Source organism: Coregonus lavaretus (genome assembly GCF_964263955.1).
Source record: "Coregonus lavaretus genome assembly, contig: HAP1_SCAFFOLD_541, whole genome shotgun sequence".
Lineage (NCBI taxonomy): Eukaryota > Metazoa > Chordata > Actinopteri > Salmoniformes > Salmonidae > Coregonus > Coregonus lavaretus.
The window spans coordinates 89,830-115,617 of record NW_028164151.1 but is presented as its reverse complement, the minus strand read 5'-3'; the positions used below and the strand labels follow the sequence as shown (position 1 = coordinate 115,617).

Below are 25,788 nucleotides of genomic sequence, written 5' to 3'. Positions count from 1 at the left end.
CACATTGGACTGTGCATGTTTAAACATGCTGTGCATGTTTAAAACATGAAGTCTCTGTTTGAACTTTGACCACAGACAGTAAAAGTGTTGTCATTGTTAATGTTCGGAAATATTGACTGTTCTGTTATTTCTTAGTGTAGCTAAGTGAGCTGTGACTCGGAAATGAGTCTCTCTGGGGAGAGAGAGGAGGAGACCACTGCCTCTAAAAGGAGTCTCTCTGGGAAGAGAGAGGAGGGGACCACTGCCTCTAAAATGAGTCTCTCTGGGGAGAGAGAGGAGGAGACCACTGCCTCTAAAAGGAGTCTCTCTGGGGAGAGAGAGGAGGGGACCACTGCCTCTAAAATGAGTCTCTCTGGGGAGAGAGAGGAGGGGACCACTGCCTCTAAAATGAGTCTCTCTGGGGAGAGAGAGGAGGGGACCACTGCCTCTAAAATGAGTATCTCTGGGGAGAGAGAGGAGGAGACCACTGCCTCTAAAACGAGTCTCTCTGGGGAGAGAGAGGGGGGGACCACTGCCTCTAAAATGAGTCTCTCTGGGGAGAGAGAGGAGGGGACCACTGCCTCTAAAATGACTCAAGACACCAGTTCTAAGAGGTAAGAGATTAATTGTATAATATACAGTTCTCTTAAAAATATCAAACTAATGAAGAGAAAGTGTTCACAAATTACATCAAATGTAGGCCTATATCATTCATTTAAAAGGCCAAAACCGATTTACCAATTGCAGACTCTAGCTTTATAAAGAAACATCAGGACTTCTATGAGTTCAGCTATACACTTGTTGAAATGATGTAGATGAGGTATTAATGAGATAAAGATGAGGTGATCTGCCTCCCTGTTATGTTCAGTGTCCAGAAGCCCAGAGCAGAGTCACCTGCCCCCAGCCTGCTATCAATGAAGAGTGATCAGCCACCTGCTTTCAGCCAGGAACCATTACCAGATGACAATAAGGAAGTGGAGAGTTTGGACAGTGAGGATGCATTAAAGATCACACACAACCTTCTGGACAGAAGAAGTAAGACTGTGTTTCATACAATATTACAAAGAACGGGACAAAGGCCCTTCTAAAACACACACACACACACACACACACACACACACACACACACACACACACACATGCATTTATGAGTCCCAACTCTCATTGTTTTCCTACAGGTCAAACTCTTCTGACAGTCCAACAAGACATTAAGGCTAAACTGAAACACAAGTATCAACACATATCTGAAGGAATTGGACACCATGGAAACCAAAGTCTGTTAAAGGACTTCTACACAGAGCTCTACATCACAGAGGGTGGAAGTGGAGGGGTCAATAATGAACATGAGGTGAGACAGATAGAGATGGCATCCAAGAAACAAACCACACAAGAGACACCAATCAAATGCAACGACATCTTCAAGCCTTTAGCTGGACAAGACAAACCTATCAGAACTGTGCTGACAAAAGGAATCGCTGGCATTGGAAAAACAGTCTCTGTGCAGAAGGTCATCCTTGACTGGGCAGAGGGAAAAGCAAATCAGGACGTTCATTTCATGTTTCCTCTTCCTTTCCGTGATCTGAACCTGAAAAAGGACCAATACAGTCTGATGCAACTTCTTTCCCACTACTTCTCAGAGCTGAAAGAGATTGACAACATTGAAGATGGTGAAACCAAAACTGTTTTCATTTTTGATGGTCTGGATGAGTGTCGACTTCCTCTAGACTTCAAAAACAATGAGAGGTGCTGTGATGTCACGAAGCCAACCTCAGTGGACGTGCTGCTGACAAACCTCATCAAGGGGAATCTGCTTCCCTCTGCTCTCCTCTGGATAACCTCACGGCCTGCAGCAGCCAATCAGATCCCTCCTGAGTGTGTTGACCAGGTGACAGAGGTACGAGGGTTCAATGATCCACAGAAGGAGGAGTACTTCAGGAAGAAAATCACAGATCAGAATCTGGCCAATGAAATCATCAAACACATGAAGACATCAAGGAGCCTCCACATCATGTGCCACATGCCAGTCTTCTGTTGGATATCAGCCACTGTCCTTGAGATGATGCTGAAAGAGGCAGAGAAGGATGAAGTCCCCAAAACTCTGACCCAGATGTACTCACACTTCACGCTCATCCAAATCATTGTGAAGAACAAGAAGTACAACAAAGCCACAGAGACAAACCCAAAGGAACTGTCTCAGTCAGACAAAGAGATGATCCTGAAACTGGCAAAGCTGGCTTTCCAACAGCTGCAGAAGGGCAACCTGATCTTCTATGAGGAGGACCTGAGAGAGTGTGGCCTTGATGTCACAGAGGCATCAGAGTACTCAGCATTGTGTACAGAGATCTTTAAAGAAGAATCTGGGCTGAACCAAGAGAAGGTCTACAGCTTTGTGCATCTGAGCATTCAGGAGTTTCTAGCAGCAGTGCATGCTTTAGAATCATGTCTGGACAAGAAGGAAAACGTTTTCCCCCCCCAAAGCAGTCACTAGTGATGATGATGATGATTCCTCTGACGATGACTATGATGAAGATGAGGAGAAGGATGATGATGACTATGATGACTATGAAGAGAAGGATGATGATGATGAAGAGAAGGATGATGATGATGATTCCTCGGATGATTACTATAATGAAGCTCCATACCTACATGCTTCAGAATCATGTCTGGACAAGAAGGAAAATGTTTTTTCAGCCACTCCATACCTACTCCAAAATGTCATCACACAACAGTACAGAGACAAGAAGTCAGACCCGTTGTATGACTTAAACAGGAGAGCAGTGGACCAGGCCTTGAAGAGTGAGAATGGACACCTGGACCTGTTCCTCCGCTTCCTTCTGGGTCTCTCACTGGAGTCCAATCAGAATCTGTTACGAGGCCTTCTGACACAGACAGGAAGTACAACACAGAGCAATGAGGAAACAGTTGAGAGAACAGTCAGGTACCTTTCAGACAAGATCAAAAGGGAATCCTCACCAGAAAGGATCATCAACTTGTTCCACTGTCTGAATGAACTTGGTGCCAACTCTCTAGTTGAAGAAATGCAAACCTCCCTGCGATCAGGAACTCTTTCAGAAACAAGACTAAAACCTGACCAATGTTCAGCCCTGGCCTACCTGTTACTGATGTCAGAGGAGGTGCTGGAGGAGTTTGACCTGAAGACATACACCACATCAGAGGAAGGTTATCAGAGGTTGCTGCCGGTAGTGAAAACCTGCAAGAGAGCACTGTAGGTTCTGCTATTGAGTTGATGTATACAGTATCATTATTCTGAAGGATTTGTATATCTAACAGATGATCTCCTCTCTCCAGACTGGCTGGCTGTAAACTCACATATGAATCCTGTGAGACTCTGGCCTCAGCTCTGCAGACACCAAACTCCCCCCTGAGAGAACTGGACCTCAGCTACAATGACCTGGGAGACAGAGGAGTGAAGCTGCTCTGTGTTGGACTAACCAGTGCACTCTGCAACATACAGACACTAGTGTGAGTTAAATATATTCAGTATCCACTGTGAGTGTTTATATATATTGTATGTAGTTAGTATGTGTATGTTTTTAACATTATTTGAACATCTTGGTAAATATGCAGAAACATACATAAAATGTGATAAATATATCAAACTAAGGTTAAATGTCTTGAGTGAGTTAGTATGTTTTTAACATTGGTTAATCATGTGTCCTTCTGTTATTGTCTTAATGCATCTCATTATTCTTAAAGCTTTGCATATTTAACAGTGTATCACTATATCTCCTCTCTCCAGACTGGCTGGCTGTAAACTCACATATGAATCCTGTGAGACTCTGGCTTCAACTCTGCAGACACCAAACTCCCCCCTGAGAGAACTGGACCTCAGATACAATGACCTGGGAGACAGAGGAGTGGAGCTGCTCTGTGTTGGACTAACCAGTCCACTCTGCAACATACAGACACTAGTGTGAGTTAACTATCTTCAGTATGAGTTATTATGTGGATGTTTTAAACATTTGTTAATCATGTGCTCTTCTGTCCTCTAGTCTAGGTCAGTGTGGTCTGACAGAGGGTTGCTGTTCAGATCTGGCCTCAGTCCTGAGTTCACCCAACTCACAACTGAAACAACTGGAGCTGAGAGACAATGACCTGCAGGACTCAGGAGTTACACTGCTGTCTGCTGGACTGGAGGATCCAGACTGTAAACTACACACACTGGGGTAAGTACAGCTGTTTCAGTCAGGTCGGTACTGAGCTGAGTTACACTGCCCTCTGCTGGACTGGAGGATCCAGACTGTAAACTACACACACTGGGGTATGTACAGCTGTTTCAGTCAGGTCGGTACTGAGCTGAGTTACACTGCCCTCTGCTGGACTGGAGGATCCAGACTGTAAACTACACACACTGGGGTAAGTACAGCTGTTTCAGTCAGGACGGTACTGAGCTGAGTTACACTGCCCTCTGCTGGACTGGAGGATCCAGACTGTAAACTACACACACTGGGGTATGTACAGCTGTTTCATTCAGGTCGGTACTGAGCTTAGTAAAACAAATACTCTGAAAATCTGATGTTTCTTTAAAATGTTTGTGTCATGGACAAATATATGGGTGTCCTACAAGATGATTGACACCAGTCCACCAACCTAGACAGCTGTTGTGTCTCTCTGTAGGCTGTCTGGCTGTCTGGTCACAGAGGAGGGCTGTGCTGCTCTGTCTTCAGCTCTGAGGTCAAACCCCTCCCACCTGAAAGAGCTGGACCTGAGCTACAATCACCCAGGAGACTCTGCAGGGGGACTGCTTTCAGCTGCTCTGGTGGATCCCACAGATAAACTGATGAAGCTGAAGTAAGTCAGAATAGATGTCCTAATAGTGTGAGCAGTGGTTGTGTCCTATGTAGTGTAGTAGGTTCAGTAACATGAGGACATGATGGTAGAATTTAGGGGAAGTTTACCCAGCAGGCTTAGCACTCCAACACAGCATACATCATCACCACATGAATACTCTTCTTCTGCATCTCTGATATCCTGTTGGAATTGTACTCTGTTCTGTATGCAGTAGGTAGGATAGAATACCTGTATTTCTCTAGTAATGAATTTTACTCTGTTCTGTATGCAGTAGGTAGGATAGAATACCTGTATGTCTCTAGTAATGAATTGTACTCTGTTCTGTATGCAGTAGGTAGGATAGAATACCTGTATTTCTCTAGTATTGAACTTGGATAGTGCACCAGAACACAACAATATGGTTTAAATGTTGACTGCTTTATTAGGTCTTTGTCAGTCAATAACCTGTTTCTCCTACAGTGTGGATCATGGTGGAGAGTTCAGGCTGAAATCAGGGCTGAGGAAATGTAAGTCTCTTCAATCCTAATTAACTACATATTCAGAACTACGGTAACATAGTAACTAATCAATACTTGTTCTCTACCTACAAAACAACATTTTATATGAAGATGTGGTTTGATTAAACTCTCCTTTTGTCTACAGATGCCTGTCATCTCACCCTGGACCCAAATACAGCATACCCAGACCTGATACTGTCTGAGGGGAACAGAAAGGTGACATTGGTGGAGGAGAAGCAGCATTATGAAGACCATCCAGACAGATTTGACCATATTCCCCAAGTTCTCTGCAGAGAAGGCTTATCTGGATCTCGTTATTACTGGGAGGTGGAGGGGGATGGTGACATGGCTGGCATTGGTGTGGTGTACAAAGGAATGAAGAGAAAGGGAGAGAAGAAGGACAGTTGGATTGGATACAATAGGAAGTCCTGGGGTTTATTCTGCTCTGAGAGTGGATATTACTTTTCCCATGCTGGAGTCATCAGACTCTTCCCTGGTCCTGTTCCTAACAGAGTTGGAGTGTATCTGGACTGGCCAGCTGGTACTTTGTCCTTCTATAGCGTGTCCTCCTCTGGTACACTGACAGACCTTTACACAGAACACACCACATTCACTGAACCCCTCTATCCTGGGTTTGGGGTTTATTCCTCCTCCTCCTCAGTGACCCTGTGTCAGATAGATGACCAACACATTCAAAGGTGAGTCATAGCAATGTTTCATCATGTGTTTTCCTCTGGAATCATTCCTACAATTAGATTAGTAGTAGTGGTGTGTTTTAATGTGTTGACAGTTAGATTAGTAGTGGTGGTGTGTTTTAATGTGTTCTGTTGGACCTACAGACAGTTAGATTAGTAGTAGTGGTGTGTTTTAATGTGTTCTGTTGGACCTACAGACAGTTAGATTAGTAGTAGTGGTGTGTTTTAATGTGTTCTGTTGGACCTACAGACAGTTAGATTAGTAGTGGTGTGTTTTAATGTGTTCTGTTGGACCTACAGACAGTTAGATTAGTAGTAGTGGTGTGTTTTAATGTGTTCTGTTGGACCTACAGACAGTTAGATTAGTAGTAGTGGTGTGTTTTAATGTGTTCTGTTGGACCTACAGACAGTTAGATTAGTAGTAGTGGTGTGTTTTAATGTGTTCTGTTGGACCTACAGACAGTTAGATTAGTAGTAGTGGTGTGTTTTAATGTGTTCTGTTGGACCTACAGACAGTTAGATTAGTAGTAGTGGTGTGTTTTAATGTGTTCTGTTGGACCTACAGACAGTTAGATTAGTAGTAGTGGTGTGTTTTAATGTGTTCTGTTGGACCTACAGACAGTTAGATTAGTAGTAGTGGTGTGTTTTAATGTGTTCTGTTGGACCTACAGACAGTTAGATTAGTAGTAGTGGTGTGTTTTTAATGTGTTCTGTTGGATGTACAGATGTTTCCTCTCCTATGTCTCACTGTAGTGTCAGTTTCACTCTAACCACAAGAGGGCATCAGAACCTGTTAAAATGATACCTGGTGACTTCACGTCTCTAGGGGCTTTCATCAAGATAAGCAATGTCACCTGTAATGTCACCGTCAGTATTGACTTCATGGAAGTTGACATAGTGTTATGTCACATTTGGCAATGCACCCTACATAGGGAGTGGTTCTGTCACCCTTTATACACCCTTTGTATTGCTTATGAAGACTGTATGTATGCTATATAAAGCCTTTATAAGTTGTATTTAGTTTAATCACAGTCTATCCATCTGCTTTCCCAACAGCAGAGACCATGGTGGAGAGTGTTGTATCAAGCCTGGACCTGAGAACACCAGAGACCAGATATGTGAGTGTTAACTGATAATTGTTTTAAAATCAAAATACGATTAAAGCGTTCTTGAATCCCAGGCAAGGAACACAATCATGATCTATTTGGTCAAAACAAACTTAAAGGTAGAGTCAGCAATATGATGTAGATGCACAACGTAAACATCATAGTGGGTAAATTTCTACAACAACTAAGAGCGTTGGAGCGCGATGCTAAACTTCTCTGTTTTGGTCCCGTGGCTACCACGCTGTGAGAGAGTGAAGAGAACCCGTGCACATGGGCAGATACTGTGTGAGAGAGAAGTCAGGCATCTTGCTCATCACAATATCTGCGGTGCTGCTCGTACAACATCATTTAGCTGACTCTACCTTTAAGCTCTCATCCTGGGATCTACCAGAAATCAGGCCCCCAACATCTACAAAACATGGACCAGAACCATGTTGTTTCCTGCTTCCACAAACATTCATTAATATAACACTAATGTCAGATTATGGTATGATAATGAGTGTACATTCTGAGACTGTTGCTCACTTACATTCATTTTTATTACAAGTCTGTTTAATATTTATTAATTCATTATTACATGAGATTGTCCGTTTTAAATAACAACTACTTTTGACTTCAGGGATTCCTCAGAGCTGTAAGACTTGTGACCATGTTGAGGTAAGTCATAATGTCAATTCTCACTTTTACATACCTTCAGGAGTCAGGCACAGTCTGAAAGCCAGGTGTGTACTGACCAACCATTCATACTGGGATATAGACAGTCCTGTGTTCTGCTTGTAGGAATGCAGGATTTTAACTTCTGTCATATTTTGTCATTAGACAGTTTAATTGGATCAATCACCAGCATTCCATGTAACATTGAATAAATACATTAGATAAATTACTTTGTTCATTTAATGGGCCAGTTTCCCGTACAAAGATTAAGCCTAATCTTGGACCTTAAAAAACTTTCTATTGAAACTTCCATTGATCATGCTTTAAGTCCAGCACTAGACTCAATCTGTGTCCAGGAAACTGGCCCCATATGTATAACTGACATGCTTGTCCTTGTTCAGGACTCCACACACTGGCTTCAGATTGAACCCTTGACTTCCACTGTCCAGGGAGTGACAATGTTCAGGTAAAATAACTACTTTTAACATTTCATTCCACTTGCTAGTGTATTTCCCCATTACATTTGGGAATAGGCTTACATTTACATTACATTTTAGTCATTTAGCAGACGCTCTTATCCAGAGCGACTTACAGGAGCAATTAGGGTTAAGTGCCTTGCTCAAGGGCACATTTACGTCATTTAGCAGACGCTCTTATCCAGAGCGACTACAAATTGGTGCATTCACCCTATAGCCAGTGGGATAACCACTTTACAATTATACAATTTATTTATTTATTTTTATTTTTTTTGGGGGGGGGAGGGGTAGAAGGATTACTTTATCCTATCCCAGGTGTTCCTTAAAGAGGTGGGGTTTCAAATGTCTCCGGAAGGTGGTGAGTGACTCCGCTGTCCTGGCGTCGTGAGGGAGCTTGTTCCACCATTGGGGTGCCAGAGCAGCGAACAGCTTTGACTGGGCTGAGCGGGAACTATGCTTCCGCAGAGGAAGGGGAGCCAGCAGGCCAGAGGTGGATGAACGCAATGCCCTCGCCTGGGTGTAGGGACTGATCAGAGCCTGAAGGTACGGAGGTGCCGTTCCCCTCACTGCTCCATAGGCAAGCACCATGGTCTTGTAACGGATGCGAGCTTCAACTGGAAGCCAGTGGAGTGTGCGGAGGAGGGGGGTGACGTGAGAGAACTTGGGAAGGTTGAACACCAGACGGGCTGCGGCATTCTGGATGAGTTGTAGGGGTTTAATGGCACAGGCAGGGAGCCCAGCCAACAGCGAGTTGCAGTAATCCAGACGGGAGATGACAAGTGCCTGGATTAAGACCTGTGCCGCTTCCTGTGTAAGGCAGGGTCGTACTCTCCGAATGTTGTAGAGCATGAACCTGCAGGATCGGGTCACCGCCTTGATGTTAGCGGAGAACGACAGGGTGTTGTCCAGGGTCAACGGAGTTGTCAACCGTGATGGCGAGATCATGGAACGGGCAGTCCTTCCCCGGGAGGAAGAGCAGCTCCGTCTTGCCAGGGTTCAGCTTGAGGTGGTGATCCGTCATCCATACTGATATGTCGGCCAGACATGCAGAGATGCGATTCGCCACCTGGTTATCAGAAGGGGGAAAGGAGAAGATTAGTTGTGTATCCTCAGCGTAGCAAAGATAGGAGAGGCCATGTGAGGATATGACAGAGCCAAGTGACTTGGTGTATAGGGAGAAAAGGAGAGGGCCTAGAACTGAGCCCTGGGGGACACCAGTGGTGAGAGCACGTGGTGCGGAGACAGCTTCTCGCCACGCCACTTGGTAGGAGCGACCGGTCAGGTAGGACGCAATCCAGGAGTGAGCCGCGCCGGAGATGCCCAGCTCGGAGAGGGTGGAGAGGAGGATCTGATGGTTCACTGTATCAAAGGCAGCAGACAGGTCTAGAAGGACAAGAGCAGAGGAGAGAGAGTTAGCTTTAGCAGTGCGGAGAGCCTCCGTGACACAGAGAAGAGCAGTCTCAGTTGAATGACCAGTCCTGAAACCTGACTGGTTTGGATCAAGAAGGTCATTCTGAGAGAGATAGCAAGAGAGTTGGCTAAAGACGGCACGCTCAATAGTTTTGGAAAGAAAAGAAAGAAGGGATACTGGTCTGTAGTTGTTGACATCAGTGGGATCGAGTGTTGGTTTTTTGAGAAGGGGTGCAACTCTCGCTCTCTTGAAGACGGAAGGGACATGGCCAGCGGTCAAGGATGAGTTGATCAGCGAGGTGAGGTAGGGGAGAAGGTCACCGGAGATGGTCTGGAGAAGAGAGGAGGGGATGGGGTCAAGCGGGCAGGTTGTTGGGCGGCCTGCAGTCACTAGTCGCAAGATTTTATCTGGAGAGAGAGGGGAGAAAGAAGTCAAAGCATAGGGTAGGGCAGTGTGAGCAGGACCAGCAGTGTCATCAGACTTAACAAACGAGGATCGGATGTCGTCAACCTTCTTTTCAAAGTGGTTGACAAAGTCATCCACAGAGAGGGAGGGGGGGGGGGGGAGATTCAGCAGTGAGGAGAATGTGGCAAATAGCTTCCTAGGGTTAGAGGCAGATGCTTGGAATTTAGAGTGGTAGAAAGTGGCCTTAGCAGCAGAAACAGATGAAGAAAATGTAGAGAGGAGGGAGTGAAAAGATGCCAGGTCGGCAGGGAGTTTAGTTTTCTTCCATTTCCGCTCAGCTGCCCGGAGCTCTGTTCTGTGAGCTCGCAATGAGTCATCAAGCCACAGAGCTGGAGGGGAGGACCGAGCCGGCCGGGAGGATAGGGGACACAGGGAGTCAAAGGATGCAGAAAGGGAGGAGAGGAGGGTTGAGGAGGCAGAATCAGGAGATTGGAGGGAGAAGGATTGAGCAGAGGGAAGAGATGATAGGATGGAAGAGGAGAGAGTAGTGGGAGAGAGAGAGCGAACGTTGCGGCGGCGCGTTACCATCTGTGTAGGGGCAGAGTGAGTAGTGTTGGAGGAGAGTGAGAGAGAAAAGGATACAAAGTAGTGGTCGGAGACATGGAGGGGAGTTGCAGTGAGATTAGTAGAAGAGCAACATCTAGTAAAGATGAAGTCAAGCGTATTGCCTGCCTTGTGAGTAGGGGGGGACGGTGAGAGGGTGAGGTCAAAAGAGGAGAGGAGTGGAAAGAAGGAGGCAGAGAGAAATGAGTCAAATGTAGACGTAGGGAGGTTGAAATCCCCCAAAACTGTGAAGGGTGAGCCATCCTCAGGAAAGGAACTAATCAAGGCGTCAAGCTCATTGATGAACTCTCCAAGGGAACCTGGAGGGCGATAGATGACAAGGATATTAAGCTTAAATGGGCTAGTGACTGTGACAGCGTGGAATTCAAATGAGGAGATAGACAGATGGGTTAGGGGAAAAATTGAGAATGACCACTTGGGAGAGATGAGGATTCCTGTGCCACCACCCCTCTGACCAGATGCTCTCGGGGTATGCGAGAACACATGGTCAGACGAGGAGAGAGCAGTAGGAGTAGCAGTGTTTTCAGTGGTAATCCATGTTTCCGTCAGCGCCAGGAAGTCGAGGGACTGGAGGGTAGCATAGGCTGGGATGAAGTCAGCCTTGTTGGCGGCAGAACGGCAGTTCCAGAGGCTGCCTGAGACCTGGAACTCCAGGTGTGTGGTGCGTGCAGGGACCACCAGGTTAGAGAGGCAGCAGCCATGCGGTGTGAGGCGTTTGTGTAGCCTGTGCGGAGAGGAGAGAACAGGGATAGGCAGAGGCATAGTTGACAGGCTGCAGTAGATGGCTACAATAATGCAGAGGAGATCGGAATGAAATGAACTAAACATCAGGGAAAGGAGAGAGCAGGCCTCCCTCACCAAAAAAAAAATATATATATAACTCTCCCAACTTCCACCTCAGAAACTATAATTGTTTCACTGAACCACCCGAGTAAAACTCTCCCAACTTCCACTTTAGAAATTAGAATTGTTGTAAACTACAGCAGACTGTTATCAGTAGCTGTAATTAAGTACAGCAGCTACTAATCCAACCTCTCCATTTGACGATTGACCCTCTCTACCATATCTTGTTGTTGCCCTCAGGCACAGGACACCCAAAGGGCGTTATGAGTGCACAGTGTCTGGGCTCCGCTGGGTGTGTGACAGAGATGTCATTCTGAAGTATCACTTCAGGAACTGGGAACCCTACAGTCAACTTCTGAAAGACATGCAGTACGGACAAGGTGGTCCATTGCTGGACATCACTATGGAGTTAGGTGAACTGGAGGAAGTTCATCTGCCACACTTTGTCTGTTTAGGTAAAACCATATAGACATAGTATTCAGAAAGACATTTCCATGTAACTGAGTTTCACTTCCTGAATGAATAAATGAATATTCTGGGAGTTTGAGTTTACTGTGATCTGGTACCGCATATTCCTTGTGTTTTAGTTGTTTGAATAATACAATATTTGTCTTTCTGTCTCCTTTTTATTGTGTTGTTCAGGGACCAACCCTTCCCTGAGGAATGAGATGAAGATTCTTCATGTAGAGGAACATGGAGTGTCTGTTGAGGAAGTGCATGAGGTCACCAGATTCCATGCTAAGATTTTCCATCCCAGGTTCTCAGCTATCTCTGTTATACTGAGCTATATCTTTTTTTGGAACGTAGATGTCCACTGTGACGTGGTCCTCTATATGGCAGTAAAAAAGGCAACAGTAATTTCACGGCTGTACATGCTCCTCAGAAACTCCAGTCAGAAAGAGGTGAGGCACCATCATTGAAGTGACAACAGTATGTTGAAACTTACTAAAGGAAAGCTGATAGTTTGTTGAAAATCTATAGATTACGAAGACAACATGCAGCTCTGTGAGAAATCTATTTCTGTCTCATTCATTTGAAGAGCCAGTAGACGGCACTCTTCTCTCTGTTCGAAGGAGAACCCAATGCCCCGGGGCAGTGAAGGGGACATTGCCCCGTGTAAGGTGCTGTCTTTCGCATGGGACGTTAAACAGGTTTCCTGACGCTCTGTGGTCACTAAAGATCCCATGGCACTTATCGTAAGAGTAGGGGTGTTAACCCCGGTGTCCTGGCTAAATTCACTATCTGGCCCTCATACCATCATGGCCACCTAATCATCCCCAGCTTCTAATTGGCTCATTCAACCCCTTTCCCCTGTAACACTTCCCGAGGTCGTTGCTGTAAAATAGACTCTCTTCTCAGTCAATTACCTGGTAAAATAAGGGTAAAATAAATACAAAATAGTGTACACATTTTTGGGGGTTGATAAAAAGGGATTGCTCAGTGAGCTGCATGTTGTGTGTATTATTAGACTACATTGTTCAGACTGACTACTACACTGCTCATTTTGTAGGCTGTTCGGGACCGGGAGAAGAATCAGGTGTCCCAAGGATATTCAGAATTTCTGCTGTCAAGTCCAAAGGGGTCCTTAAAGCTGAACAGTTGGTTTGCAGTCAAGAATCCCCATTCCTCCTCCATCTATCCAGAGGTGCAGTTTTAGCAGGCTGAGGACATGAATCTGTCATATAATATATTAATAACTGGAATATCATTCTATTTCTTTCTCTCTTTCTATGTCTGTTGTCTCAATAGTTGCACCATATGACCTTCTACAGAAGATTCAGCTGTTACCAGCAGACACCACACCAAGCTGTTGTAAGATGGTTATGAGAAACACAGGGGTTGACATTGAGATGGAGTTAATCGGGGATGATGAGAGGACAGTATGGAAATCAGTGGTATCAAAAGGTAAGAAATACTATACATGAACAGTATGTCAATCATAAATGTCATTTTCTTCCAGATGCTATTAAAATGTTTTTATGATGTTTTCTCTTGTTTGTCTTTTAGATGAATACAGCAAAGACTCTCATCCAATAGGTACGTTTGTTTTTGTGGACGAAGTTTATAAAACGGGTTATAGAGCGAACGTCTCTTCAAGTTGTGATGAAGGACACTGATGAAGACCTTGATGAGTCATGTTCAGTGGGGTGATGAAGGTCTTCATGAGTCATGTTCAGTGGGGTGATGAAGGTCTTCATGAGTCATGTTCAGTGGGGTGATGAAGGTCTTCATGAGTCATGTTCAGTGGTGTGATGAAGGTCTTCATGAGTCATGTTCAGTGGGGTGATGAAGGTCTTCATGAGTCATGTTCAGTGGGGTGATGAAGGTCTTCATGAGTCATGTTCAGTGGGGTGATGAAGACCTTCATGAGTCATGTTCAGTGGGGTGATGAAGGTCTTCATGAGTCATGTTCAGTGGGGTGATGAAGGTCTTCATGAGTCATGTTCAGTGGGGTGATGAAGGTCTTCATGAGTCATGTTCAGTGGGGTGATGAAGGTCTTCATGAGTCATGTTCAGTGGTGTGTAATGCTACAGAACATTCAGACAGAAACCCAGTGCCTTGCAAATGTATCTGCATCACATTTTATTGTGTTACAAAGTGGGATTAAAAGGGATTTAATTGTCATTTTTTGTCAACAATCTACACAAAATACTCAAATGTCAAAGTGGAAGAATATTTATATATATATTTTTAGATTGATAGAAATGAAATAGCTCCCTGAGTCAATACATGTTAGAAACACCTTGGCAGCCATTACAGCTGGGAGTCTTCTTGGGTAAGTCTCTAAGAGCTTTCCACACCTGGATTGTACAATATTAGCCCATTATTCTTTTCATAATTCTTCAAGCTCTGTCAAGATGTTGGGCATCGTGGCTAGACTGCAGTTTCCAAGTCTTGCCATAGATTTTCAAGCAGATTCAAGTCAAAACTGTAACTTGGCCACTCAGGAACATTCACTGTCTTCTTGGTAAGCAACTCCAGTGTAGATGTGGCCTTGTGTTGTAGGTTATTGTCCTGCTGAAAGGTGAATTCCTCTCCCAGTGTCTGGTGAAAAGTAGACTGAACCAGGTTTTCCTCTTGGATTTAGTCTGTTCTTAGCTCCATCCCGTTTCTTTTCATCCTGAAAAACTCCTCAGTATTGTCAAGCATACCAATAACCTGATGCAGCCACCACCATGCTTGAAAATAAGGAGGCAGTTACTCAGTGATGTGTTGTGTTGGATTTGCCCCAAACATGAGGTTTTGCATTTAGGCCAAAAAGTGGATTCCTTTGCCGTTTCCTTTTGCAGTATTACTTTAGTACCTTGTTGCATATAAGATGCATGTTTTGGAATATTTTTATTCTGTATATATTTATGTTATTTTAAGTCATTATTGTGGAGTCACTACAATGTTGTTGATCCATCCTCAGTTTTCTCCCATCAAAGACATTGAACTCTGTAACTGTTTTAAAATCACCAATGGCCTCATGGTGACATCACTAAGCAGTTTCCTTCCTGTCCTGCAGCTCAGTTCAGAAGGACGACTGCATCCTTTGATGTGTCTGGGTGGTTTAATACCTCACCCACAGGATAATTATTAACTTGACCATGCTTAAAGAGATATTCAATGTCTGATGTGTTATTGTTACCCATCTACCAATCACTGCCCTTCTTTATGAGGCTTTCTAAAAGATCCCTGGTCTTTGTATATAGTTGAGTCTGTGCTTGAAATGCGATACTTGACTGAGGGACCTTCCAGATGTTGAATGTATGGGGGACAGGCCCACTTTGACATTAGAGTATTCTGAGTAGATTGTTGATAAAACATTAATAAGGGCATCTATTTTCAATGACTTCTCAATAAACCTAATAGGAAAAATTATTATTTCAATTTTTTTATTTTAAATTGACTGACTTTAATTGGAATTGACCACAACCCTGGAGTCGGCTCTATACAATAAATGACTATCAGAGGAATGATAACTGGAGAGACTGGAAGATGTAGAAACAGCTGCTGTTAACCCTAAAGCCATATAAATTTAATTGACCCCCCCTTCAGCATTAACAGTCCCTGACATTCCTGCTGAGGAGTTTCTGAAGAAACACTGGGCTAAACTAATTCAGCGAACCAAAAACTCAATGCCAATAGCAGATGATCTGTGGTCAAAGAACATGATTGGTGAAGAAGAGCACTCCAGAATAACAGCTGAAACAACTGAACAGGACCGAATGAGAAAACTACTGAAAGCAGTCATCCCCAAAGGACCAAAAGTGACGGGAGCTTGTCTCAAAGCTCTCGTTGAACATGAAAACCATCTTGTTAAGGACTTGAGTGAATCTAGGTAAGACAGTTTTCATTGCTCCCTCCCTTGAATATGTGTAATGATTAAAATATAGGTCAAATAAAAACACAGCTACCCAGATCAGAGGAACTGTTTTTCCAGAATGGAAGCATGTTTTTGTGTTTCTGTCTGTAATAAATGACTGTTATCTTATTGTAGTTACATCATAGGACCATCATCACATCATTATCTCAGGTGGAACTCCTCCTTCTCCTCCATACTTTCTGATCTCTCTCTTCCCTTCTCCTCCATACTTTCTGATCTCTCTCTCCCCTTCTCCTCCATACTTTCTGATCTCTCTCTTCCCTTCTCCTCCATACTTTCTGATCTCTCTCTTCCCTTCTCCTCCATATTTTCTGATCTCTCTCTTCCCTTCTCCTCCATACTTTCTGATCTCTCTCTTCCCTTCTCCTCCATACTTTCTGATCTCTCTCTTCCCTTCTCCTCCATACTTTCTGATCTCTCTCTTCCCTTCTCCTCCATACTTTCTGATCTCTCTCTCCCCTTCTCCTCCATACTTTCTGATCTCTCTCTTCCCTTCTCCTCCATACTTTCTGATCTCTCTTCCCTTCTCCTCCATACTTTCTGATCTCTCTCTTCCCTTCTCCTCCATACTTTCTGATCTCTCTCTCCCCTTCTCCTCCATACTTTCTGATCTCTCTCTTCCCTTCTCCTCCATACTTTCTGATCTCTCTCTCCCCTTCTCCTCCATACTTTCTGATCTCTCTCTTCCCTTCTCCTCCATCCTCTTTCTTGTAGAACCTAATCTGAAGACGCTGAGGCCTGTCTCCTAGTCTGTGGACTAAGACACTTCTTCACCTGATCTGAAGACGCTGAGGCCTGTCTCCTAGTCTGTGGACTAAGACACTTCTTCACCTAATCTGAAGACGCTGAGGCCTGTCTCCTAGTCTGTGGACTAAAACACTTCTTCACCTAATCTGAAGACGCTGAGGCCTGTCTCCTAGTCTGTGGACTAAGACACTTCTTCACCTAGGAATGTATTTTGTGTGTGTGTGTCTTTGTATATACTGTGTGTGAGTTGGTCTCTGATTACTGTGATTAGTTCAATGTAACGTCATATACTATACATTATAATCAGTCTGTTTTGGGTTTGCAGAATCATTGTATATCATTGGTTTTCCATCCTATCATGTTACCACACAGATGTGACTGTCTAGCTCAGCGGTTCCCAATCTTTCCCATTCTGGAGACCATCAAATCACCGTCCAAAGCTCTTGAGGACCACCATTCACGGAGTCGCTGTTCTTTTTTCACATCAAATATATTGCCGGTCAAATTCTATCAATAGATATGAATGTAACAAAGCCTGTAAAGGTCTATTATTATTATTATTATTATAAACTAGTTGCATTGTGAAAAGGAATGTAAAATTGCTTATAATACCATTAATACTCCCAACTGTTATTATTTTTGAATAATAAAATACTACAATCTAAAAGTAATTGAGGACCACCTGCACCACCCCCCAAGGACCACAGGTTGGGAACCACTGGTCTGGAGTCCTTCTGCCAAACCTGGTTGTTGTGTCACACTGCCCCCTCCTGGTAGCACTGCAAAACATCACCTCATTAAATACAAAAATGTAATTGCAGTTTTACTAGATAGAATCTTAACTTATAGGCTGAATACTTGTATTAAGTGGATGAAGACTTTACATGAACCTATAGGTGTTGAATCCTCCCACTGTGTTGAAACAGGAAGTCCATTTATAATGAAGTAGAGGAACGGGTCCACCTCTTATTGTAGATCAATGGTGCCGCTACTTCGCTTCACCTCCGTTCCGCCAGTATGAATAAACAAGACCTAGAAAGAATAAGGTCGTGACCTCGGCGATTTTCCTTCAAAATAAAAGTCCCGCAATGATGATTGTGATTTTTTCTATACTGAAATTCGTAACATTTTGTGAGGAAATGTTAGCAGACCTAGAATGTTGTTTAACAATATGAAAAAAGCAATAAAGTCAATCGCCTTAATAGCACAAATAATATTATAGCATTGACATTTGTTAACAGTATTAAAAGTAATGATTACTAGACAGTTGTCATGGTAACAGCAGTAATACAAATAACATTTATGATGCTACTATTAATAATAATAGTAATAACACTATTAATAATAATACAATTATTATAATAATCAATTTTAGAAAACACTTTAAAATCCCATCGTTAATTAGATTAGATTAGTTTATTTGTCACATGGAGAGGGACGCAAAATATTGTGCTCTGGACTCCAACAGCGCAGGTCAAAATAAATCAGGGTAAGAGTCTGTTGGCTGGTGGGGGCAGGGTAAGAGTCTGTTGGGGGGTGGTGGGGGCAGGGTAAGAGTCTGTTGGGGGGTGGGGGCAGGGTAAGAGTCTGTTGGGTGGTGGGGGCAGGGTAAGAGTCTGTTGGCTGGTGGGGGCAGGGTAAGAGTCTGTTGGCTGGTGGGGGCAGGGTAAGAGTCTGTTGGGTGGTGGGGGCAGGGTAAGAGTCTGTTGGGTGGTGGGGGCAGGGTAAGAGTCTTTTGGGTGGTGGGGGCAGGGTAAGAGTCTGTTGGGTGGTGGGAGCAGGGTAAGAGTCTGTTGGGTGGTGGGGGCAGGGTAAGAGTCTGTTGGCTGGTGGGGGCAGGGTAAGAGTCTGTTGGCTGGTGGGGGCAGGGTAAGAGTCTGTTGGGTGGTGGGGGCAGGGTAAGAGTCTGTTGGGTGGTGGGGGCAGGGTAAGAGTCTTTTGGGTGGTGGGGGCAGGGTAAGAGTCTGTTGGGTGGTGGGAGCAGGGTAAGAGTCTGTTGGGTGGTGGGGGCAGGGTAAGAGTCTGTTGGGGGGTGGGGGCAGGGTAAGAGTATGTTGGGGGGTGGGGGCAGGGTAAGAGTCTGTTGGGTGGTGGGGGCAGGGTAAGAGTCTGTTGGCTGGTGGGGGCAGGGTAAGAGTCTGTTGGGTGGTGGGGGCAGGGTAAGAGTCTGTTGGGTGGTGGGGGCAGGGTAAGAGTCTGTTGGGTGGTGGGGGCAGGGTAAGAGTCTGTTGGGTGGTGGGAGCAGGGTAAGAGTCTGTTGGGTGGTGGGGGCAGGGTAAGAGTCTGTTGGGGGGTGGGGGCAGGGTAAGAGTCTGTTGGGGGGTGGGGGCAGGGTAAGAGTCTGTTGGGTGGTGGGGGCAGGGTAAGAGTCTGTTGGGTGGTGGGGGCAGGGTAAGAGTCTGTTGGCTGGTGGGGGCAGGGTAAGAGTCTGTTGGGTGGTGGTGGGGGCAGGGTAAGAGTCTGTTGGGTGGTGGCGGCAGGGTAAGAGTCTGTTGGGTGGGGGGGGCAGGGTAAGAGTCTGTTGGGTGGGGGGGGCAGGGTAAGAGTCTGTTGGGTGGTGGCGGCAGGGTAAGAGTCTGTTGGGAGGTGGGGGCAGGGTAAGAGTCCGTTGGCTGGTGGGGGCAGGGTAAGAGTCTGTTGGGTGGTGGGGGCAGGGTAAGAGTCCGTTGGGTGGTGGGGGCAGGGTAAGAGTCTGTTGGGTGGTGATGGGGGCAGGGTAAGAGTCTGTTGGCTGGTGGGGGCAGGGTAAGAGTCCGTTGCTTATTAAACTTTTATTTTCTAGTTTATTTTATGCACTTTGAGATTATTCTTGGTTTCAAAATAATGATTATTATTACTATTCATTACATCATACATAGGCGCTAATCTGTACATAAACCATGCAAGGGATCATTTCCACGCAAAGTGGGAGATTTATCAATATAAATGTTAGCTTGAGAGTGTTCAGCCCCATGACCACGATCAGTGCCAAGTGGTGGAATAAGGGAACTGCTTGTCAAGCGTAGAACGGGGAAAATATACTGTATGTTGAAAATGTGTTTTATTGTGAGCGTAATAATGACATTATTTTATTTATTTTATTGTATTGACATTGTGAATTCATGCAACGTCTTGACAGGTTAAATATAATTGACCACATTGGTGCATTTGTAACGATAATAATCCATATAAAGTACAGTTATTTGTTAAATTAGAGGTACGTGTGAAAGTGAAACTATTGTGTAAATCCTATAAAAGACTGAGATAATGGAAATCCAATGAGAGATGGCTGATCTGCTCTGTTGGAAGATATGGCATTTCAGGGAGCACGTTTTTAGAGACAGGTGGGACTTTTTAGCAGAAAGTACAGATTGGCTCATCAGATATCGTTTCCCAAAACCAATCTTATAGGATCTTTGAGAGGATTTAAGACCTACTTTAGAAAGGCAAACCCATGCCATTCGGGTGCGCGTCAAAGTGTTATCCATCCTCGGGTTTTTGGCAACGGGCACTTTTCAGCCGGAGCTTTCCGATCGGCCAGCGGCATCTCACATCCCTCGATGAGCCAATGTTTTGGATGCAATCATCAGCAAAACGTACTGTAACATACAATTCCCACCATCGCGCAACAGGTTAAGAGGGGTTTCTTTGTCATCAATAGGTTCCCAAATACGAACGGAGAAATAGACGGCCCCCACATCGCCATAAAAGCACCATCCCAAAACGAGTTCAACTAGGCTATGTGAACAGAGAAGGCTTCTACTCTTAATGAGCAGGTGATAGGTGATGTTATGTGCAAAAGACGCTACTGAATGTGGTGGCCAGGTGGAAAGCACGACTTGTTCATTCAGCAGAACCTTTTGGTTGTATTAAATATCTGACACTAGCACCTCTATTTCAGTCTAGGAAAAGTTTTTTCTTAGCTTTTGTTGTTTCATTTCATTGTACGGCTTTGTACATTCCCCACGGGCTTTAAATGGATGATTGGACCATATCTGGTTAATTAGGGGCGTTTCTAAATGCTAAATAGCCAAAGTAATACACAAGAACTGAGGCTGAGAACAACTGGTATTTATCAATGGCGACCTCCTACGTTTGCGTCATAGGATTGGTTGATACATCATACTATTTCTATGCATACAAACATTTAAAATAGCGTTTATAAGTAGTATTTTAGGATAGTTTCTACACAATATTTATAAATTGATAAATGTGCACAAAAGCATTGAGATGTATAAACTTGGCGCATTCATGTTTGCAGTTATAAATCAGACCTGTTGTAAAACGGTGCCTGCATGAACTAGCGTTATGAAATACACCCATCATCAATCTTTTATGGTGACAATAACGCCCTTATTTGCTGTATACTTTGGAAGGATTGGAATTAGGCCAAGACAGTATATCTAAAGGAAATATCCATGGCGAACTTGATCAAATGTCTTTGAAGATGTTGGCAGAATGTTTTATTTTACAGTGACATTTGCTGTAGGTCTATCTGACCGTTTCTGAAAGACAAAAACACTTGCAAATAGTTGTGGACCTGTAAACAGATCGTTTGAATGCAGTAATGTTTTAATAGGCCCAATTAAATGAGAAATGCGAATGGTAATTTGTTGTATGGCTACATCGGGAATATGAACTCATCATGGCCAGAAAAGGTGAGGAATTTTATTATGCAATGATTATGATAATGTATTATGTTTGTAAATGAAATATTTTCTACGCAAGAAATGTCACATTACATCATTCAGTCGCCTACAAACGTCAATGGAAAAGGTGAATCATCTGTTCTAACGTTAAACTGCGCTTCGGATCGGATCGCATAGAGCAAAATAGGCTGCTGGAAATACTGTAGCTGATCTATTTACTACTGTGAAGTGGGTCCTATTAAATGAGAGATGGGACGAATGGTAGCCAATCCTAACTTGTTATAGGCCTATAAGCTATTTTCGCGAGTATAGGCTTTGTTCTGCAATAACAGGCAATGTAGGCCTATGCCTATTTCTAATTATTTTAGAATGTAAAGATAAATGGATTTTCACTAGCAGCAAATGATTGCATCTTGTTATTATATTTAGCTAGGCCTACCTGTTCTTTTGGTCTGAATAAGAGTCTCGTCATATATTCTTCATTTGCACAAAGCTACTAGGCTACTTTTGCCTTCTTAATATGCAAGACTTCAACCACTAGAAACTGTGCGCACGCATGGTCTAAAGTTTGCAGCAAATTCTCATGTCAAGTTCCGTTTTTATAAATGACAACATTTGCGTGAAAAGTGCCACATGCATGTTTTGTGGCATATTTTGTGTGTAGGCAACGTTTATAAATGAGACCCCTGGTATTTTGCATAGAGCAAAATACTTGAAATAGCTGATCTATTTACTGCTGTGAAGTGGGTCCAATTAAACGAGAGATGGTTGGAACAGTAACCTTGTTGTAGGTCTATATGCTACCACGTGAGTATGAAACCATCACAGAAAAGGTGAGGAATTTATTATGCAATGATCATGGAAACGAAATAAATAATAGCCTAGGAAATAGATGTCTATTTGTAATTATTTTAAAATGCAAAGAAACGAAATATATTTTATCTCTAACGGCAAATGATTACATCTTGTTATCAACCTTTTTATTGTTATGAATAAGCTTGTCCATCATATTCTCCATTTCCACTAAATACTAATCGACTTGCCTGTGTGTGATGATTTTGCGGATAATAATGAATGCACTGGATAAGAGCGTCTGCTAAATGACTAAAATGTAACCTCTTTTCGTTGTCCTCCTCCTCCTCCTCCTCCCCCTCCCCCTCCTCCTCCTCCTCCTCCTCCTCTTCCTCTCTTTAGACAGGGCTCCAGATGTTGTAGTAACAACCTCCCCCTGACTCTGGAAGACCACATGCTAAGCTGGAGTTAGTAGAACATGTTGTCCCAAATGGAACCCTATTCCCTTTATAGTGCACTACTTTAGACCTGGAACCCTATTCCCTTTATAGTGCACTACTTTAGACCTGGAACCCTATTCCCTTTATAGTGCACTACTTTAGACCTGGAACCCTATTCCCTTTATAGTGCACTACTTTAGACCTGGAACCCTATTCCCTTTATAGTGCACTACTTTAGACCTGGAACCCTATTCCCTTTATAGTGCACTACTTTAGACCTGGAACCCTATTCCCTTTATAGTGCACTACTTTAGACCTGGAACCCTATTCCCTTTATAGTGCACTACTTTAGACCTGTCTCTGTGTGCGTCTGTCTGTCTGTCTGTCTGTCTTCACAGTGTTCGTTGTCTCTTCCACCACCATCTTCCTGTCTACCTGTCCAGACTGTTATCTGACCCAGACTACAACCACCATCCATGGACACACCTACACCTCTCTGGAAATCTCCAGTAACAACTGAATTGAATCATATTGAATGGATTGGAATTGAATTGATTGGATTCAGTTTAATTGAATTGGATTGAACTGAATGAAATAAAGAAATGAGTCATGTAATTCACTAAATGAAGTCATGTGTATTCACTATAATGACTTAATGTTCCAGGTAAGTGAAGGGAGCTCACCACTGCTGAACTGGATGACTTTAAGAGACAGGTTGACTGTCTCAACATGCCACCTGCCATGTTCATCAACCCCAAGACAGGTTGGTTGACATCTTGACCCAGTCTCTGCAGTGCAACTGACAAGTGCTGTGGCTCAAAACTGACACAGAATGGTTCTGCCTCAAAATGGCCCCTGTGTGTGAGAATTCATCATTGAAAAATATATTGAGAAAGGTTGGTAAACCAATACATAGTCAGGGTTAGGGTCAATTCCATTAAAATGTCAGTCAATTCAGGAAGTAGACTGAAATTCTAATTCCAATTCTCCTCAATGCTTTTCAATTAAGACAATTTGGCATTGGAATTTGGTTAACTTTCTGAATTGACTGGAATTAAAATGAAATTGACCCAAACCACGTACATACAGTGAGGGAAAAAAGTATTTGATCCCCTGCTGATTTTGTACGTTTGCCCACTGACAAAGACATGATCAGTCTATAATTTTAATGGTAGGTTTATTTGAACAGTGAGAGACAGAATAACAAAACAAAAATCCAGAAAAACACATGTCAAAAATGTTATAAATTGAATTGCATTTTAATGAGGGAAATAAGTATTTGACCCCTCTGCAAAACATGACTTAGTACTTGGTGGCAAAACCCTTGTTGGCAATCACAGAGGTCAGACGTTTCTTGTAGTTGGCCACCAGGTTTGCACACATCTCAGGAGGGATTTTGTTCCAATCCTCTTTGCAGATCTTCTCCAAGTCATTAAGGTTTTGAGGCTGACGTTTGGCAACTCGAACCTTCAGCTCCCTCCACAGATTTTCTATGGGATTAAGATCTGGAGACTGGCTAGGCCACTCCAGGGCCTTAATGTGCTTCTTCTTGAGCCACTCCTTTGTTGCCTTGGTCGTGTGTTTTGGGTCATTGTCATGCTGGAATACCCATCCACGACCCATTTTCAATGCCCTGGCTGAGGGAAGGAGGTTCTCACCCAAGATTTGACGGTACATGGCCCTGTCCATCGTCCCTTTGATGCGGTGAAGTTGTCCTGTCACCTTAGCAGAAAAACACCCCCAAAGCATAATGTTTCCACCTCCATGTTTGACGGTGGGGATGGTGTTCTTGGGGTCATAGGCATCATTCCTCCTCCTCCAAACACGGCGAGTTGAGTTGATGCCAAAGAGCTCGATTTTGGTCTCATCTGACCACAACACTTTCACCCAGTTCTCCTCTGAATCATTCAGATGTTCATTGGCAAACTTCAGACGGCCCTGTATATGTGCTTTCTTGAGCAGGGGGACCTTGCAGGCGCTGCAGAATTTCAGTCCTTCACGGCGTAGTGTGTTATCAATTGTTTTCTTGGTGACTATGGTCCCAGCTGCCTTGAGATCATTGACAAGATCCTCCCGTGTAGTTCTGGGCTGATTCCTCACCGTTCTCATGATCATTACAACTCCACGAGGTGAGATCTTGCATGGAGCCCAAGGCCGAGGGAGATTGACAGTTATTTTGTGTTTCTTCCATTTGCGAATAATCGCACCAACTGTTGTCACCTTCTCACCAAGCTGCTTGGCGATGGTCTTGTAGCCCATTTCGGCCTTGTGTAGGTCTACAATCTTGTCCCTGACATCCTTGGAGAGCTCTTTGTTCTTGGCCATGGTGAAGAGTTTGGAATCTGATTGATCTATTGTTGAATTCCTATCAGACCTTGTAGTCATAGCAGATCATATTCTAATTTTTGGTGATTTTAATATTCACATGGAGAAGTCCACAGACCCACTCCAAAAGTCCTTCGGAGCCATTATCGACTCAGTGGGTTTTGTCCAACATGTCTCTGGACCTACTCACTGCCACAGTCATACTCTGGACCTAGTTTTGTCCCATGGAATAAATGTTGTAGATCTTAATGTTTTTCCACAAAATCCTGGACTATCGGACCACCATTTTATTACGTTTGCAATCGCAACAAATAATCTGCTCAGACCCCAACCAAGGAGCATCAAAAGTCGTGCTATAAATTCTCAGACAACACAAAAATTCATTGATGCCCTTCCAGACCCCTTCTGCCTACCCAAGGACGTCAGAGGACAAAAATCAGTTAACCACTTAACTGAGGAACTAAATTTAACCTTGCACAATACCCTAGATGCAGTTGCACCCCTAAAAACGAAAAACATTTGTCATAAGAAACTAGCTCCCTGGTATACAGAAAATACCCGAGCTTTGAAGCAAGCTTCCAGGAAATTGGAACGGAAATGGCGCCACACCAAACTGGAAGTCTTCCGACTAGCTTGGAAAGACAGTACCGTGCAGTACCGAAGAGCCCTCACTGCTACTCGATCATCCTACTTTTCCAAATTAATCGAGGAAAATAAGAACAATCCAAAATTTCTTTTTGATACTGTTGCAAAGCTAACTAAAAAGCAGCATTCCCCAAGAGAGGATGGTTTTCACTTCAGCAGTGATAAATTCATGAACTTCTTTGAGGAAAAGATCATGACCATTAGAAAGCAAATTACGGACTCCTCTTTGAATCTGCGTATTCCTCCAGGGCTTAGCTGTCCTGGATCTGCACAGCTCTGCGGGGGCCTGGGATCGGGAGAGACACTTAAGTGTTTTAGTACTATATCTCTTGACACAAT

At 43.8% G+C, this 25,788-nt stretch overlaps 1 protein-coding gene, 1 long non-coding RNA gene and 1 pseudogene across 3 annotated transcripts; all 3 read left to right on the top strand.

Moving 5' to 3' along the window:
* Window positions 1-486: 486 nt before the first annotated feature.
* Window positions 487-5,990, top strand: LOC311117416 (protein NLRC3-like; annotated as a pseudogene). Its single transcript has 10 exons — window positions 487-593; window positions 848-1,014; window positions 1,158-2,466; window positions 2,714-3,205; window positions 3,289-3,462; window positions 3,740-3,913; window positions 3,993-4,166; window positions 4,618-4,791; window positions 5,251-5,297; window positions 5,434-5,990. The product of its transcript is annotated as a protein NLRC3-like (transcript).
* Window positions 5,991-6,694: 704 nt separating this feature from the next.
* LOC311117419 lies at window positions 6,695-8,210 on the top strand. The gene is made up of 3 exons (XR_014611622.1): window positions 6,695-7,101; window positions 7,709-7,746; window positions 8,145-8,210. It is a non-coding gene; the product is annotated as an uncharacterized lncRNA (long non-coding RNA).
* Window positions 8,211-12,143: 3,933 nt separating this feature from the next.
* On the top strand, window positions 12,144-17,126 carry LOC311117410 (guanylate-binding protein 4-like). Its single transcript, XM_084192353.1, has 6 exons — window positions 12,144-12,404; window positions 13,013-13,147; window positions 13,275-13,407; window positions 13,510-13,539; window positions 15,545-15,827; window positions 16,587-17,126. The coding sequence occupies exons 1-6, from the start codon at window positions 12,171-12,173 to the stop codon at window positions 16,591-16,593; spliced, it is 822 nt and encodes a 273-aa protein (XP_084048479.1). The 5' UTR covers window positions 12,144-12,170; the 3' UTR covers window positions 16,594-17,126.
* Window positions 17,127-25,788: the final 8,662 nt, after the last annotated feature.